General features: G+C 40.4%; 1 protein-coding gene across 1 annotated transcript; it reads right to left on the reverse strand.

Moving 5' to 3' along the window:
- Positions 1 to 13,523: 13,523 nt before the first annotated feature.
- Positions 13,524 to 14,906, reverse strand: LOC124799184 (piggyBac transposable element-derived protein 4-like). The gene has a single exon (XM_047262719.1). The coding sequence runs from the start codon at positions 14,904 to 14,906 to the stop codon at positions 13,524 to 13,526; it is 1,383 nt and encodes a 460-aa protein (XP_047118675.1).
- Positions 14,907 to 19,059: the final 4,153 nt, after the last annotated feature.

Raw genomic sequence — 19,059 nt, forward strand, 5'->3', positions numbered from 1 at the left:
AAAAGATTGGGGAATAACCTGGTGTATTTCAATGCTGAATCAAACATCCCCTGTTTCAGAAAAAAAATGTGTTGCATTACTTATTGAACTGCCCTCGTACAATAAACAAGATAACTAGCAATTTGTTTTCCTGTATAAAATATCATTCATCTACCACTTTCCAAATTTCTACAGAATAATTTAAAGCTTGATGTATGTAAATATTACAAAAATAGATCACATTCTACAGAGCCCAACAGAAAAATGTATAAACTCTTTGTCAGGTTCTGTCGAGATATCGATATAATCGTTCGATTTGAGTTACAAGTGTGTCGCAGTATGGTCCTTGGTTCAACAGATGGTAGTACTTTCATCTCAGCTCAGATGGCTTGAGCATGCTTGACACTCGACCAACGAAAATCTATTGTGAAATGGTTTTTCAAGTTTGATAATGCCTTTGAAGTGCAACATCAGTGGAGGCGGGAATATTAAACAGAACCGCCAACTCGCCTAGCAATTAAACGCATAATTAACAATTTTGAAGTGCATGGACGATTTGTGATATTCACAGAGGAAGATCAGGAAGACAGCATTCAGCTAAAAGTCCTGCTTCGTCGGCTCTCGTGTTGGTAACGTTTGTTAATTCTCCACAGAAGTCTGCTACGCAATGTGCATGTGAAGTGGGGGCTAGCAGTACACGTGTACATAGAATTTTGAAAGCTGCGAAGTGGAAAGTTTACTGCATGCGATTAATGATGACGATCCTGATCGCCACTGCAATTTTGCGAATGGTATCAGCAAATGGTAACTGATGAACAATTTGTGACAAAGGTAGTGTGGAGTGACGAGACACAATTTAAACTTAATGGAACTATGAAGCGGCATAACAATGTGTGCTCATCACTGGAGAAGTGTACCTGGAAATGTTACTTACATCAATTCTGCCAGGTATAGGTACGCTTTATGGGGCTGATGAAGAGATCCTCTACCAATAGGACAGGGCACCAGACACTACCATCTAGCCATACGAGTTTTCCTCGGTGACAATTTTCCGGGGCACTGAATTGGACGAATTTGGCTCCGCAGTTGCCAAATGTTACACCTGTGGACTTTTACTTGTGGGGACTCTGAAGGATAACATCTACTGACATAAGCCACACATGCTGGAGGAGCTTTGCCAGGAGATTACAGCGGCAACTGCAGCGATCTACACTGTAACACTGACTGACATAGCTGCAGCGACAGCTTGTCGTTCTGTTATGAATATTTTGACCATTAAAAGTAACCATGTGCTGAACTGAAAGTTGTACAACATGTGTCATCAATTATTAAACGTAAAATAAACACATAAGCACATAAGTAATACTTTTCCCTCCTTTAAGTGTGTATACCTTTTTCTGGCAGACTCTGTATTTGTTTTTTAGAAAATTTGTGTTTCATAATTGATTTCAAACTAATCACACTTGGAAAGAGCATGTTTTCAAGCAATCCAGAAAATCATGTTCGATTTTCCAGTGTGCGCTAACAATAGGAAAATGACAGACAAATTTGGGGGAATGCACCACTGCAACAGGCTACATTGCACCAACTTATTGTCCATGATTCGTTGCATGTGGTTTATGTTTTTAAACTGACAAGCAATATTTCAGTACATTGTGTTGGTCCATGGTTACATTATCACTACCGTTCAAAAACATTAACTGGCAACTCCATCACCATAGGGGTCATGCAATACTGTTCAAGATGAGTTTCTTGATCCAGGATCCCAAATCTGTAAATTTGTTTCTTAATTTAAGTTCCACAGACTTATTAAAAATTACTTGCTTGTTGCTCAGGAGTTTCATTTGGAAAATCTGCAAGCTTTTTGTAGCTTATTATCTCAATGAGGGCATGTTGCAAACAATTTGTTGATGCATTATTTCAGATCACTTGCAACATTATATGGTACCTGTACATGTGTTTATTCGAAAATTAATTTACTTTTTGTCGACTCAAACAAAGATTACTAAAATACAGGGTTAGTCAAACACGACTTTACCACTTGAGAATGATACAGAAATTTATTGAGATAACTTACAGAGCCAGTAGATGTGTCATTTTGTAGCCAACAACCTAAAGTCTAATTCAAGTAGGGCATCAGTACCCCAGTGTGGCACCAGGACTGCCAGTGTAGTGAACAGTTACAATGACTACTTTCACTGGGGTGGAGCATGCTCGCTGTGTGTTTCGGTTTCATGAAGCGAACTCTGCAACAACGGTTTGGTGTAAATTTTGCAGCGAATATAGTAAAGAACCCCCAACAAGACGTACAACTTAGTCTTAGGGGAACTTTGTTGAGACAGGTTGTCCACTGCGACATGATAAATCACTAGGTCGCCCGTGTGTTTGTGATTACGGTACTATCCTGCCTGTTTGGCGAGTACTGCATAGACGTTTACACCGGTAACCATACAGATGCACAATGGTACAGCACATTAGTGATGCACATAAGATTGCTTGTGGGAAATTCTGTGTGGAAATGTTGCATTGGATGGAAGACAATGAGCCATTCCTGGACACAATAATGTTCGGCGTTGAGACAACATTTCACATCAGTGGTATAGTGAACACTCACAACGGCAGAATACGGGGCAGCTAAAATTCACATGCAACCCTTGAACACGTTTGTGACAGCCCCAAAGTTAACACCTTTCGTGACCTTAGCAAACTGAAAGTGTACGGCCCTGTCTCTTCATTGAGAAAACTATCACTGGTGTTGTGTATCTGGATATGCCGAAAAACATTCTTAATTCCATAGTTCGATGAAGATAACCGAGATGCGGTGGTTTACTATCAGCAAGAAGGTGCACCAGATCATTTCCTCGCGTAAGTTCGAGATTTCCTCGATAATCGCTTCCCAGGTCGGTTGGCTGACTGTAAAGGGCCAATCGCAAGGCCACCTCGCTCCCCAGATTTGACACCTCTGGTGTTTTATAAAAGACCATGTGTATGTTCCTCCCCTATCAAACTATTCAGCCGACCTGAAAACTCGAATCGACGCTGCTGTTGCACAAATTACGCACGATTTGCTGCAACGAGTGTGGGAAGAAATTAATTACCGGTGGGATGTCTGCCACATCACAAACGGTGTGTGGCGGAGGGCACTTTACGTGCCACTGTCATTACCTCCCTTTCCTGTTCCAGTCGCGTATGGTTCGCGGGAAGAACGACTGCCGGAAAGCCTCCGTGCGCGCTCGAATCTCTCTAATTTTACATTCGTGATCTCCTCGCGAGGTATAAGTAGGGGGGAGCAATATATTCGATACCTCATCCAGGAACGCACCCTCTCGAAACCTGGACAGCAAGCTACACCGCGATGCAGAGCGCCTCTCTTGCAGAGTCTGCCACTTGAGTTTGCTAAACATCTCCGTAACGCTATCACGCTTACCAAATAACGCTGTGACGAAATGCGCCGCTCTTCTTTGGATCTTCTCTATCTCCTCCGTCAACCCGACCTGGTACGGATCCCACACTGAAGAGCAATACTCAAGTATAGGTCGAAGGAGTGTTTTTTAAGCCATCTCCTTTGTTGATGGACTACATTTTCTAAGGACTCTCCCAATGAATCTTAACCTGGTACCCGTCTTACCAACAATTAATTTTATATGATCATTCCACTTCAAATCGTTCCGCACGCATACTCCCAGATATTTTACAGAAGTAACTGCTACAAGTGTTTGTTTTGCTATCATATAATCATACAATAAAGGATCCTTCTTTCTATGTACTCGCCATACATTACATTTGTTTATGTTAAGGGTCAGTTGCCACTCCCTGCACCAAGTGCCTATCCACTGCAGATCTTCCTGCATTTCGCTGCAATTTTCTAATGCTGCAACTTCTCTGTATACTACAGCATCATCTGCGAAAAGCCGCATGGAACTTCCGACACTGTCTACTAGGTCATTATACATATTGTGAAAAGCAATGGTCCCATAACACTCCCCTGTGGCACGCCAGAGGTTGCTTTAACGTCTGTAGACGTCTCTCCATTGAGAACAACATGCTGTGTTCTGTTTGCTAAAAACTCTTCAATCCAGCCACACAGCTGGTCTGATATTCCGTAGGCTATTACTTTGTTCTAAAATTCTACAACAGATCGACGTCAGAGATATAGGTCTATAGTTTTGCGCATCTGCTCGACGGCCCTTCTTGAAGACTGGGACTACCTGTGCTCTTTTCCAATCATTTGGAACCTTCCGTTCCTCTAGAGACTTGCGGTACACGGCTGTCAGAAAGGGGGCAAGTTCTTTCGTGTACTCTGTGTAGAATCGAATTGGTATCCCGTCAGGTCCAGTGGACTTTCCTCTGTTGAGTGATTCCAGTTGCTTTTCTATTCCTTGGACACTTATTTCTATGTCAGCCATTTTTTAGTTTGTGCGAGTATTTAGAGAAGGAACTGCGCTGCGGTCTTCCTCTGTGAAACAGCTTTGGAAAAAGGTGTTTAGTACTTCAGCTTTACGCGTGTCATCCTCTGTTTCAATGCCACCATCATCCTGGAATGTCTGGATATGCTGTTTCGAGCCACTTACTGATTTAACGTAAGACCAGAACTTCCTAGGATTTTCTGTCAAGCCGGTACATAGAATTTTACTTTCGAATTCACTGAACGCTTCACGCATAGTCCTCCTTAAGCTAACTTTGACACCGTTTAGCTTCTGTTTGTCTGAGAGGTTTTGGATGCGTTTAAACTTGCAATGAAGCTCTCTTTGCTTTCGCAGTAGTTTCCTAACTTTGTTGTTGAAGCACGGTGGGTTTTTCCCGTCCCTCACAGTTTTACTCGGCACGTACCTGTCTAAAACGCATTTTACGATTGCCTTGAACTTTTTCCATAAACACTCAACATTGTCAGTGTCCGAACAGAAATTTTCGTTTTGATCTGTTAGGTAGTCTGAAATCACATCAAACCAAACTGACACTTGACACTTTTATGTGAATCTTGAAGTTTGCTACGAAACGACACATCTACCGCTCCTGTAAGTTATCTCAATAAATTCTGTATCACTCCAAAGTCGTAAAGGTCATTTGACTCCCCACGTATATTATTTTAGTGACGTCTCAATAGGACAATTTAGAAATAAGAATTTTGTCAATCTGTGTAGCCATAAAAACGATTTCGACATAACCGAGAATGGAACATTATTTTGCATCAGCCCTGGAAATTCTCCGTGTAAAGGGATTGGTGGCATAACCAAGCGATTGGTTACTATCCATGCAAGCCTACAATAGTGACCAACAAATCAAATATTGATTTTAAAAGACCTGTTCAACTTTTACGACCAAAATGTACAGGGCATCGAATATGTATTTATGTTCCAAAACAAGAAATCTAAGAAAGCGAAAAGTTCCAAGATATAAGATGACGAGAAAGCAGCACGGTTGTCGGTATGAGAGAACATCATAAATTTGTACCTCTTGACTCGACTTCGGTTTGTATAAACACCATTTCTAATGACAGAATGAGTGTCTAGCACAGCCATGCTAATTCTGAAACTGATGGAGTTGTTACCCTGACCGTTACAGTGCCTGTATGTTTGATAATGAACTGTGGATCGGCAACATTGTTGACATATCAACGGAGCAAAATGATGTTCCGATAAAAGTTGTGCTTTCTCAAAGGCTGTCTCATTTATTTCACTGGCCCAAAAGACCGGGTGCTTGTTGGGTACCAGAACAACAACTCATTTTCACACTCTGTTTTCCTTCGATATCATCATATGGCCAACAGAACCAATTTCCAGGAGAAGAATTACAGAAAGTGGCTCAAAAATTTCGTAAAATGTAAACTGTAATGTTGAGAATTTTAAAATCAAAATTTATATTATTTTGTGCTGGCCACATATGCGAGATACCCATACTGATTTGAGAATCGGAGGTGAGGTACTTAGCAGATGGCTTTGTAAGCAGACAGGTACCACAAGGCTATGGAATGTAAATTAAGGAACTAAATTACAGGCTTCAGTTGTTGGGTGCAGAAACGCACTCATTGCGTGACAGCTATCGCGATGGCGTTGCCGGTTTATGTCTTGAACAGGTGACGACAATGTCACCATGGACCAACACAATATATAGTGAGACATTACTTATCAGTTTAAAAACGGAAACCGCATGCAACGAAACATGGACAACAGATTGCTGCAATGTAGCTTGTTCCCGTGTTACAATGACTCAAATTTGTCCGTCATTTTCAGGTATTGTTAGCGCAAATTGGAAAATCGAAGGTGATTTTCTGGATGCTTATGAACATGCTCTTCCCAATTGTGACTAGTTTCAAATCAATTATGGAACACAAATTTTGTAAAAGCAATTTGAACGTGACCTATTTTTTGTAATTTTTATGGACTTCACGTTTGAAATAATTTCGTAGAAATTTGGAAAACGGTACGTGAATGATATTTCATACTAGAAAATCTTAGGTTGCTAAGTTTTTCTGTCGGAAGTTTCATGTTTATCATGTCTTTAATCAACAAGATATAAGAAACCTAAGTGAAAACTTTATTCGCTGCAGCATTTTTTCGTCTACTTTTGCCTCATTTTATGTAGCATTATTAGTCTATGTTGGAAATTAAACCCACTGTTTTGGGAAGTTTAAAACACGGTGTTACGAACGAGACTGGTTTTGAACCTTCAATAAAACAGTATATGAAAAAGAAGTATCACATATACCCTATTTTCCTCATTTTACAAAAATATTTTTTTTCGACGAATTTGGGGAGGGTTGGAAAATAGTAGATGAACGAAATTTTGTATTCTACATCCTTGTGATATCAGACTACGGCATTTTAAGTTTCATGTTGAACATGCTTTTACTCTATCAGATATAAGAATCGGAATTTCACTTTTTTCGCGCTGAGATTTTCGTGCCAAACTTTGATTCAAATGATCTAGCACAGTTAGCCCATGTTGGAAAATCATGGTCTTACTAATGAGGTCGAAAACAGATTTTTGACCTTTTCACAAAATCTTCAATTTTGCACTTAATTTACTCAGTACTGAAAAGTCATAAATAAAAAAAAGCTTTCTATTTGAGAACATTGTGTTGTGAGGTTTACTACCTGCCACATTCCGCGTTCGCCATTGTTAGGATATACGAAACAATACTCAGACATTATTTGGACGATTTTGCTTAAAATTTTGTGGCTGAAAAAACACTCGTAAAATTCTTTTCGTTATGATTGTTAGGATAGCGCATAAAGTTTTACAAGATGGCCAAATTTCATTTCTTACTGATAACTATTGCCCGAGATATAACTTCTCAAAGTCCCCAGGAATTAATGCTCGCTTTGCACAAAGTCACACAAATGAATACATCTCGGTCAGTATTGCTTCGACGAACGTTAAATTTAACCAATGTTCATTTGGGAAATGTACGAATGTTCGCGTAAAGTTTCAACGAAATCAAAAATGGTCGGTCAGGAAGGGCTAGATGGGTTGACATTTGGAAGAAACTAGTACCTTTCCTTCCCCATATTTCACTTCAACATTGTGGAGCACCAGAGATACGTTTAGGAACAAATAACCTAGCAGCAAGTGAAGGAAAAATTGCTTAGCTGTACGATGAAAATGTGGTTTAATGAGCTAGTACAACCTTTAAATTTGTTCCGAAGAGGTGGCTATGTAACATTTATGGCTTTATTTTGGTACTACTGCAATCTATAATGCTCAGGAAAGCTACAATTTGTCTTCACTCTTCATGCAATATGGTGAATTATTGTATACGGGTTTCTCGGCAGGGCCCATTGCATCATCGTTTGAAGACTACCATATGGATAGGACAGATTGGGCTGCTTCAAGTCATGGTTTGAGCATCTCGAAAAGTCTTGAATACCATCTCTGTGCCATATCAATTAGCCCTAAAACCCAATCACAAAATGCTTTAGAAACGAAGGAGGCAAATTTAGATCTGGAGGTTTCTGGGCATATTATACAGGTGCTGCTAACACCCGTAATTTGTATTTGGTGTAGTCTCTAAGAGTAATGTTTTCTTGTTTCTAATTTCCTTAGATCTTGGAGTAGATGGAAGTCAGGGTCACATGGACGGTGCTCCAACAGTTTATACTTCAAATCCTTCATTGTCCCCATTGCCAAAGGATCCTTTTGCATCAGGACACTGTTTTGAATAGAGGTAACTGTTTTCTTTTGCAGTTCAGACTCCTTAAAGTACTTTTATCCCTAGCTGGTTCATAGGAATTACATAATGTTTGCTGCCTTTCGCTTTACTTTTTGCAATAGAACCAATAAGACTAATCCCTTTTGCACTTCACAACACACTGACTGAAACCTTTCTGCCAGATGAAATTGACTTTCCCATTTCTTATAGCAGGGTTGGTACAATTTCTGGAAATCAGCGAATATTAGGGAAATTTGAAAAAGAAAAAGAAAAGAAAAAGAAACACTGGAAAAATCTCGTTTTTATTTCAGTAGATGAAATGGTTTGTTTACTGAGATCTCATGCATAGTCGCCGGCTGGGCGCCGCTTCCCTTCTCCGTTATTCTTACTGCTTCTCCTCTTCCTACCACTCCCCTCAGCTTGCAGTCAGTGCTGCCACCGTTTCTTACCACTAGCCTAGCAGCTGCCGATGAGAGGCAGGGATGTGTAAAGAGCGGTTTGTTTGGATCTGATTCTCAAGAGACTGTTGATGCAGCAGTCAGAGATGGTGGTCATCTGTGCATGAGTTGTGTCTGAGTGATCGTGTGAATGTGTGTTTTCTGACAAAGGCTATGGTTGTGAGAGTGTGGTTGTCTTTTCTACATGCATGCCTGTGGCTCATCGATCATCTTCACAATGAGCTGCTACCTGCCCTCATAAGTACTGATTCTCTGAGTGTTTGCGCAAGTTATCTGTTGCATGGATTAATCACTGTTATCTCATTTCATCAACATGGTATCTGACACGTGAATAGCTGGCTACACGAGTGGACTCCCACAACAGCCCAAAACTGCTGGCCATTTCAGTGGGTATTTCTACAGGATTGGGCCTGCTGATCTGAAGTCCACCATTTCCCACTAATGTGCAGGGTGTGCCCGTCGGATTTAGCCTTGGCGATCTACCCACAGGCCACGTGTGTGGCATAATGTGGTGGATTTTTGTGGCTTATCTGTGGACCTAGGACTGCAGTGTTCCTCAGCAGGCCAGAGGCTAGCAAGTAAATTGTACAGTGCAACATTTTATAGACATTTTATTTATTCTAGTACATTTTGGCACCTCAAAAGTAGTTTAAATATAGACAATTAGAAGAAGAAATTTGTGGCAGTCACTGGCAGTTTGTACACTGTGTACTCATATATCTCTCAAAAGAAAAATCACACAATATCTGTAAAATAATAGCCATAGCACAGTAGTTAATAACCAATATAGTGTTGGTTTTCACAACCCTTCACTGCCTTATATACTTATTTCAAGACACCTACATTTTTCTGAAATCAGTGAAGGTATTTTAAATATGTCTTGTGACTCCAAAGAAATGCATATTTTTGTCACCAAATGTGTTTCATTTTATTGAAATAAAATAGTAACAGTGGTCTTAATGAAACACACATACCATTTGGCTTGCTTTCACCATCTAAAAACAGTTCATTACAAAAGATGTTGATGTTAGTACTTCAGATTTTTGCTCACAAGGGGGAGAAATACAGAAGTACTTACATTTTTTGTCACCTATGTCTTTGCTTACCCTTGACATCTCAAAACTTGTCAGGGAAAAATGCTAAAACTTGTCTGGAAATCAGGGAAATATCAGGGAATTTCACTTAGGGGAAACTTGTGGCAACCCTGTATACAGAGCACATGTGTTCCACCAACTGCTGTTAAAGCGCTCTTGCTTCTTGTGGAAAGTAGTGGATTCACATTTCATTAAAAGCAATCCAACATGGTGCTAAATTCTTTTCAAGTCACTTCAATGATTGCTGAGACATTCATAGTAACATTTGCTTAATATCACTATTCAACAAGTGCCTACATCCTGCCTCCACCCTTATCTTACACAAAGCCGTCTCCTACTTTGTTCTTTATGTAGAAAGTGATATGTCATTTCTTCTGATACTCCTATGTCAACAACTTTCAATACTCCTTTACTCACCAATTGTCCAAGATCATACTGTAAATCTGCCAATTTTTTAATCTGTTGTCACAGTGTCGGTCCATCTTTCACATAGAGGATCTTGAAGAACTATGCTCATATTTGAATTCTACCACCCATTTATTAAGTTTTCAGAATGGAAAATAAAGGACTAAACTCAACATCTTTAAATGAAATTTCCGCAGTGTAAAAGTGCCAGTCACACAATTTTTATTTTTGCAAAACTTTCCAGTTCATCCATTTTAATTACCTACAATTATTACAAGAAGTTGTAAAAACAGATGTATTAAGCAGTTAAACTTGACACCTTGCTTGTGTTATTGTGCAATATCTACATCTGCTCACACACACACTGCAATCCATCATATAGTGCATGGCAGATGGTATCCTGTACCACTACAAGTCATTTCGTTTCCTGTTCCACTTGCTGATAGAGCGAGGGAAAAAATGGCTCTCAATATGCCTCCGTGTGAACCCCAATTTCTCGTATCTTATCTTTGGGTACTTATTCAAAATATATGTTGGCGGCAGTAAGATTGTTCTGCAGTCACTTTCAAATGTCGGTTCTCTAAATTTCCTGAATAGTGTACCTTGAAAATAACAATGCCTTCCCTTCAGGGATGCCCATTTGAGTTCACGAAGCTTCTCCATAATACTTGTGTGTTGTCTGAACCTACTGGTAACAAATCCAGCAGCCTATCTCTGAATTGCTTCAGTGTCTTCCATCAATCTGACCTGGTACGGATCCCAAACACTCGAGCAGTGCTCAAGAATAGATAGCACCAAAGCACTATATTCAGTCTCCTTTACAGATGAACCACGCTTTCCTAAATTCTCCCAATAAACCAAAGTCGACAATTTGCCTTCCCTACCAAAATTATCACGTGCTCATTCCACTTCGTATTGCTTTGCAACATTACGCCCAGGTATTTAAATGACGTGACTATGTAAAGCAGGAAACTACTAATGCTGTATCTGAACATTATGGGTTTGTTTTCCCACCCATCTGCATTAACTTACATTTTTCTACATGTAGAGCCAGCTGCCATTCATCTCACCAACCTGGAATTTTTGTATCATCCTTAAGTCACTCTGTGGATTGGTGCCAATGTGTCTGCCACACCATTTGTGTATATATGAAATAATAGATGTCCTATCATACGTCCCTGGGTCATTCCTGGCATTACCCTTCTCTCTGATGAACACTTGCCACTGAGGACAACACACTGGGTTCTGTTACTTAAGACGTCTTTGAGCCACTCACATATCTGGCAACCTATTCCATAAGTTTTGTTAACAGTCAGTGGGCTTCTGTGTTAAATGCTTTTCATAAATCTAGGAATATGGAACAAAAAACGAGGTTGATACCAGTGCTGTCCATGCGCAGTGAGAGAATTTTTTACCTCATCCCGCTGCACTGTTGTTCAAGTTACGCACCTCATTTAGTATTTGGTTCTACCACAATTCCTCTTTATTCCACGGAGTATTGGTTGTCTAGGTGGATGAGTGACAGTAAGTTGGCACTAGTGGCATCAAAGGTGACGACAACATGGAGTAGTGCATAGGGGAAGCGCAGCAATGAGTGAGGGTTGTGTTGGCCAGGGTTGTGGCTGCCGATAGCAAGTGGAAGTTTCATATATGTTTCCAGTGGTTTAGTTCTTTGTTGCTATTCATCATCCTCATCATTATTAGTTGGATTCACTCAGTATACTGGAGCGAACATTTTTGGTTAGGCTCAGTTGATAATTTCCATTGTTCTTCTTCAACACTGCCAGCTGGGAACAGTTAAGTGGTGAATAGCATTGTTGTAACATTTATTTCTACTTTAAGAAGACAATGCCGACAGACCACGCCAATGATAAGAACCGATGTTGTGTTGCCACAGTGGTTTACTACGAGAGCTGGCTAAGACAGCTGTGTCACTACCTTAGCTTCTTGGTGGTATTTCCTATCATATTAAATTACCAGTAAAGACGGCAAATTATTAGTGTTATTCTTCAACTGTGTGTGACGTGTTGATTTCCTTGTCTTGTGTTGTGATGGGGCTGTTGTGAGTTATTGCAAGAGCTGGCTCTGACAACAGCCGTGCTTGATAACCACCTTGTTTCTAACGAGAACTACAAAAGCATATTCACTGTAATAAAAGTGTTGGAAAAGACTGCTGCTACCACTTTAGAGGTGCTGCATTTGATACTGGTTGTCTTGTTTTGGTGTGGTGAGACACTTGTGAAATGTTGAACGGACTGTCTCCGGCAGCAACGTTGGTGGCAAAAGTTTCATTACTTACAACAGTGTGTTAGCACAAGGACCTGTCATTAGTACGCTTAACGGAAAAGATAGTTATTCGCCAGTGATACCATTCTTGGCTGTGGCAATTGATGATCATCCGTGTCGGGTTGTTGCTATCATAGTAACTCGAAAGGGCGAGGTACTGGTGGTCTGTCGTGTGGGTATTTGTGTTTCCAAGAAACTGAAGCTTGAACTGTGGAAAGTAGAGATTCCCCTGTCCTGTATTGTATGGTCACTATCTCCTGGAAGTGTAGGGTGTTCTATGGTCAGGCCTTTTACCATATTGTTCCTTTCAACTGGCTCTAAAGCTTTTATTATGAAGTATGTATGTTGCCCTTTGGGACAGTTGTGTTGCAGTATGTGTTCTTTGAAGTACTGCACTTCGCTTCTGTAGAACAGTAAAGCAATGCACCATTACAGTTATTAGATTTCAAGTAAGAGTGCTTGACTGCAACTGATGAGCTGGATACAGTCGTACGAGCTTGCTGCAGGGTTACAGCCTGGCAAGTGTTCAGTCTCACCTGCGTGGCTATGCCCCATTAAGGTTAAGCTATCGCACTGCAGTTGTGGTCCTGTGACCACTCAGCATGTCTGGATGACAGTAGCTTATTGTCTGAATGTAGTAATCATGCACTTTGCCAGTATAAAGTTTTTTCACCATAGTAAGTTTTAAAAAGTTGTGTTGCTAAAGCTGGGCCCTGGTACCTTAATTCAGTAATTACACATTTGGGCACAATTAAGTTTAACTTGTAAGAACTTTCTAACTAAAGCTTGACTGTTTAGCCTGCCATTTGTGTGTTTGATGATTAAAACCTAGAAAGGAAGTTGCCTACCTCCCTTCATTGTTCAGTGATATTTATACGTATCGTGGGGCTACGTAGTGAAGCTTCGGGCAAGGACCATGGCCATTAAAGCTAAAAATGGACGATAATTTAATTGTACATTGGAAGCTTAACCCTTTCAGACACAAAATGAATAAAATCATTTTTTAAACTTTTTTTGTTTTATTAGGATATAACTTGTACAACATTCTGAAAAAATGTGAATTTTCTTTTTCTTTTTCTTTTTTTTCGTGCAGTATTTCAGCAGGTACAGCATGATTTCAAATGAAAACACTGCACACTAAATGCGGTGGCTTCAAATGAGACCACCGCCATTAACTTCATTTTTTCCCGTGGTAGGGTACAAAACAGTTCCTTTCTGCTGATAAATACAAAGCAACTTGGCAGGAAGAACATATCCATCTGTTTCTATGTGGATTACTTTTTGTGTTGCAGTGTACACATCGCCTTGGTGTGCCATGTACTGGCAAATGTTTTGATTCTGTTGTGTGTTTTTCCACTGGAACAACAGCTGTACACATTTTGCGCATGGTTCAGATGATGTGCTTGGGTGACCAGGACTGTCTTTGAAAACACTGGATTCTACAAGGCCAGCTACAACACACCGCCGAAATTCCTTTAGCTTTTTCTTTTCATTCGCCTTGGTTAGTTGAAACAATATAAATGCATTTCCAATAGAAATATCAATCATATGCCAAAACAGTCTGAGCCAGCAGAATCTAGATTTTCTGTCAATTGCATGGAAACTATTCATCATGTCCGCTTTATCTACACATCCCACGTTCGAATTATAAGATTTCACTATCTGTGGGCAAGGTATTTTTGTAATTGTGCCATCCTTTTCTTTCCTAAGGACGTCTTTCAAAGTTACAGGTGAGTCAATTGTTGATAGTAATGTGACACGTTTATCTTTCCATTTCATGCACACAATCCCATCAGAACGAACTGACCAGGCACTTTCTCCTCTTCGCAACTCTTTGTCTGGTTTCAGAAGAGGAAGTCCTTTTCTGTGGGCTCTAACGGTACCACAGGCTAGGATACCATAAAGTTTTAGTGTCTGCGAAAGTGGAACACTAGCAAAAAAATTGACAAAATATATGTGACATCCTTTGCCTTCTAAGCCTTTACACAAATCTCTTACGATCCTCTCTCCCAAACATTTCTCCACTGCACCATCTGATTTCCCAGTGTATACCTCAAAATCGCAGATATATCCCATTTTGTCAGCTCTGACCCATATTTTGTACCCCCTCTTGATGGGCTTTTGAGGCATATACTGTTTGAATGATATTTGCCCTTTGAATTTCACCATGCATTCATCAACAGATTGCTCCTTAGTTAGAGCATAACATTCTTTGAACCTTGTCAGTAATTGATTTACTAGTGGTCGAATTTTATACAATTTGTCGTAACATTTATTCCCTTTTTGTGGCATAAGGGAATTATCATTTACATGTATATGAGATAAAATCCAGCTGAATCTTTTCAATGACATAAGTGAAGAAATGTACTGATCTCTGAGTTTGTTGTGTGATGACCAGCAATCACGATATGTGCAAGATTGATTGATTTGCATTATAGCCAAAAACACCTTGAGTTCATCTTTTTCAAGAGGTCTGTAATTCTTACCTTTCTGAGTCACATAAAGATTAGTCTGGAATACTGTGTGTTCCAGCATATTGTCCACAAATAGATATAAAAAGAAATCAACTGGCAATATACCTTCACCTTCAGTTTTCCTTTGACACCAACATCCTTTAAAACATCGACAGAATGCATCGTACCGTCATCCCTTGCCCATGTAAAATTCACAGACCTTATAGTGGCAGGTTATCTTCAGAACTGAAACTATAATCACTGTCATTTTCAGAAACAACATTAGATATCCTGGTCTTGGCAGTTGTGAATCAAGATCACTGTCTTCAGCCAAAGTATCACTTTCATTATCACTGGTACTGTCAACCTCAATGTCCACATCAGAAGGAATTTCTTCTAAAAGACACGCCAGAACTTCCTCACCCTTTAATTTGCGAGAAAAAATTTCGCGAAACTGAAATTAAAAAAGATAAGCTTCTAATACTACCCCTGCAGCCGCAGTGGTTTCAAATGAGACCACCAGAGTAAGTATGCAAGAAGTAAACGATTTTCATTATTGTTTCAATACATATAGCATGTACTTATATAAGAAAGTATTATGAATTTGTTCCATGTGTGAAACTTACATTTCAAAGGCAAATTCAATCACAAATCAAGATAAAGAGAACCAGCACACCACAAACAATAATGGCACTTATACTTGAATCAAACTGCAACCACGTGAGAAATATTGACGTAGTTCAAATTTTCATCACTAGATGGCAGCACCATCTACATCCAGAAGAGTGGTTACGAATGTAGCCACTGTGCTCTTGCCACAAAATCAAAATATCATGGGTGGCTTCAAATGAAACCACACCGTCACAAAGGGTTAAGCTCTTGGGCCTGCTGCTAAGTTACTTCCACGATGGAGGCAGTGACTGTGGTCTTAGTCTCACGGTTCCTGCCACAGCGTGTTGCACGTCTGGCCTGGGTTCATCTCTCATCACCTGATTTTGCCAGATGTTTTCCTTGGGGTTGGCCAAGATGCAGAGTTCCATCAGAACCGACATGGCATTCATTGCCTGCCGTCATACAGTGGGCCATGGGTGTTGAACATTTGGGAGAGATTGATGTTTAATTGTTGAAACCCATTTAAATAAATTAAAAAGATCGATTCCATTCCAGGCTCAACAGTCAATAATTCAGCCCTCCAGTCCTATGATATCGGGAACACAACTATTAGAGCAGATTGTGGTTTAGGGGTGTTGGATGATTGATTGGGTGACTTGGGGGAGGGGACCTAACAGCAAGGCCATCGATCCCATCGGATTAGGTAAAGTTGGGGAAGGAAGTCAGCTGTGCCCTTTCAAAGGAACCACCCCGGCATTTGCCTGAAGTGGTGTAGAGAAATCATGGAAAACCTAAATCAGGATGGCCAGATGTGGGTTTGAAGCATCGTCCTGCCGCATGCAAGTCCAGTGTAATGGTTGTTGGAGTTGAGGCTCAACTGCTGTTGATTTATCAGTCTTTATTTTGTCATTGTTTCAGAATGAGAATACATGCCATATGAGAGCCACACCTGCTGAATTAGGAGCAACTAAATATGAAGCCCATATTTGAGGAGCCATGATGAAGGTATGGTGCAGAAGCTACTTTGCGCACCCAAGCATTGGGGGGCGGGTGGGTGGGTGGGGGGGGGGGGGGGGGACTGCCTGTTTCTGTTTCATCCTGTGGCAGTGGAATGGTGATGTGCTATCACCTATTAAAGAAGCAGTCGCCAAGTTGCAGGCAGTTTGAGAACTTTTTCAATATCAGTAAACTGTCACTAGCTCAGCAGTGGAGATTGATGGCAAGGATAGCACATTACCAGAACAGGTGGAAGGATAATCAACAAATTAGGGGAGTGGAGAAAATGTGGAAGCAGTTGGAGCAATTGCAAAATGATCTGAGTGAATTGTTGCAGTGGGTGGAGATGTGGAGTGGTGATGGTGTGGTAGCTGAAGGTGTGCAGGGGCAACGTAATTCAGGGTTAGTGACCGACAGGAAAAGGGAGCGATAATATTTGGTAAGCTACTCTATCCTTTGCAGAATTTTATTAGTGATACTGGTATAATGTGTGATAGTTCAATTGGTAATGTAGTTAACTTTTTGTATATGCTGGTTGACATATCAGAGAAGGGTGGATGTTTGGTATTGCCGATACTGAACTGATAGTTTTAATTGCATCAAAGATGGAGGGTGTTTTCATATCTTATGTGCAAAGGACTATAGATCATGGGGAGGGATTGCGCCAACTCTGAAGTCAAATTTTAGCGGAGATGGTACCTGAGCATGCCCTCCAAGAATTGGTGCTCATACATTATGGTAGAGAGCAGGCATCCCGACGACCGACAGGTGACTATACGTGAGTAAAACCGAGTGTTAAGGTAAAACCGAGTGTCAAGGCACTGGGCTTGAGCTGTACCAAAAAACAAGTAGAATGCCACATTATTAATGGACTAAGACTGGAGGATAGGGTGAGAGCAGTATTGTGTTGAGCACTACAGAATTATCAACATTTGGAGGAATTATCATGCCAGGTGCAGGGCAAAACGTATACAGACCAAAGGAGGCAGGTTAATATCCAGATTGGGTGCAACCAGGAAGTTGGAAAAAGACAATATAATTGTGATGAAGGTCACATTAAATGTTTTAGGTTCAGAAAGAGGAGTCACATCCAGAAGTTTTGTGATCAGAGTAGAGGTGGAACAGATACTTGACAATTAAGGAGGCTGAGGCGGAGGAGAGTTAAAAGCAAATACCCTACAGCCAGAATGTTGCAACCAAGAGTTATGACCCTCCCGTTTGTGTGATGCCATGTTAACAAGGAACTTGTTTGTGTATTTTTGGGTTCCCGAAGAACTATTATGGCCACTGACAGCAGGTGAGGGCAAAGAACCAACCACATTGTGCATTTCTGATAATACAGTCTGACAGCGGAAGGTATTCTGAGGCTAACAAATCATGGGTTGGAATTATAGGCATCACTGAGGTAAAGCTGCTGATTGATAACTTCACCTGGAAAGTGCAGGTTAGGGTCATGGATAATCTTACGACAAATCTGGTACTAGGACCTGGCTTTATTGCCAAGGTCAATCTCATGCCTAACTTGGCAGATCAGTATTTTCAGTTTAGGCATGCCAAAGCAAAGAAATTTATGTTTTCTCAACTTCAGGGCATGAAACACCAAGGGGAGGTAGGGGGGAGGAAATGATGGTTGCAGCCAGGGGTACAGTTGTGTGAAATGATAGAACAGATTCAGCATTTGTCTGATGAAGATAAGACTAAGATCAGAATTTTGTGTGAAAAATTTCCTGATGTCCTAACTAAGAAAAGAGGTTACTCATTTGATGAAGTATAAAACTGAGGTAAGTGATGACATACCCATTTGGAGACAGTCTTTTAGATTGTCCCATCCTTGTATGAAACAGCTAAAGCTCACAGTAGAGATGATGGTGCAGAGGGGGTCATCCAACCATCCTCTTCACCTTATTCTTCCCCTATATTCACAGTTAAGAAGCCACAAGGAGGAATTCAGACTTTTGTTGACTCCAGTGACTTAATAAGAAGATAATTTCGAGTTTGGTACTGTTACCCGATCTCCACTCTGCTTTGCATTGTTTAAGGGAGCTAATTTTTTCAGCACTCTACATTTACCGTAAATCAGGCATGCTACCAAATACCTCTTGAATAATCTTCTAAGGCGTTAATCGTATTTAGCACAGACTGGAGCTTATATGAATTTAATCGGGTTTCATTCGGCCTTTGGTGCTGCAGTATTGTCACAATTCTTGGATCAAGTCTTTGAGGGGATTAAATCTGAATTCCTTTACCATTACCTAGATGATGTAATTTATAGTGCATCTACGGAAGATCATTTCCAACACCTTGAGGTAGTTTTCGAGATATTACGTAAGGCTCACCTTACAGTCAATCCTAACAAGGTGAGGTTTGCTTGTCCCTCAACACAGTCCCTTGGGCATGTGGTATTTGCAGAGGGTCTCACTAAAGATAGTTAAAGAGTTAGGGTGATTACTAAATTTCCTATGTCCTGTAATATGAAGCAGGTGGCAAGATTTATAGGCAAGACCAGTTGAGAGTGTTATAATCAGAACAGATAACTTTGCAAATACTGCATAGGGGACAGTTTTTTGGAAGAATTTTGCAGCCATGAGCAAGGTCCATGAAAAAATCTATTTGCTAACATGTTTTAA

The sequence above is a fragment of the Schistocerca piceifrons genome, chromosome 5 (genome assembly GCF_021461385.2).
Source record: "Schistocerca piceifrons isolate TAMUIC-IGC-003096 chromosome 5, iqSchPice1.1, whole genome shotgun sequence".
Lineage (NCBI taxonomy): Eukaryota > Metazoa > Arthropoda > Insecta > Orthoptera > Acrididae > Schistocerca > Schistocerca piceifrons.

Bases quoted from the DNA above. Each gene is read 5' to 3' on its own strand.
- LOC124799184 (XM_047262719.1), bottom strand. From the start codon at position 14,906: ATGCTGGAACACACAGTATTCCAGACTAATCTTTATGTGACTCAGAAA.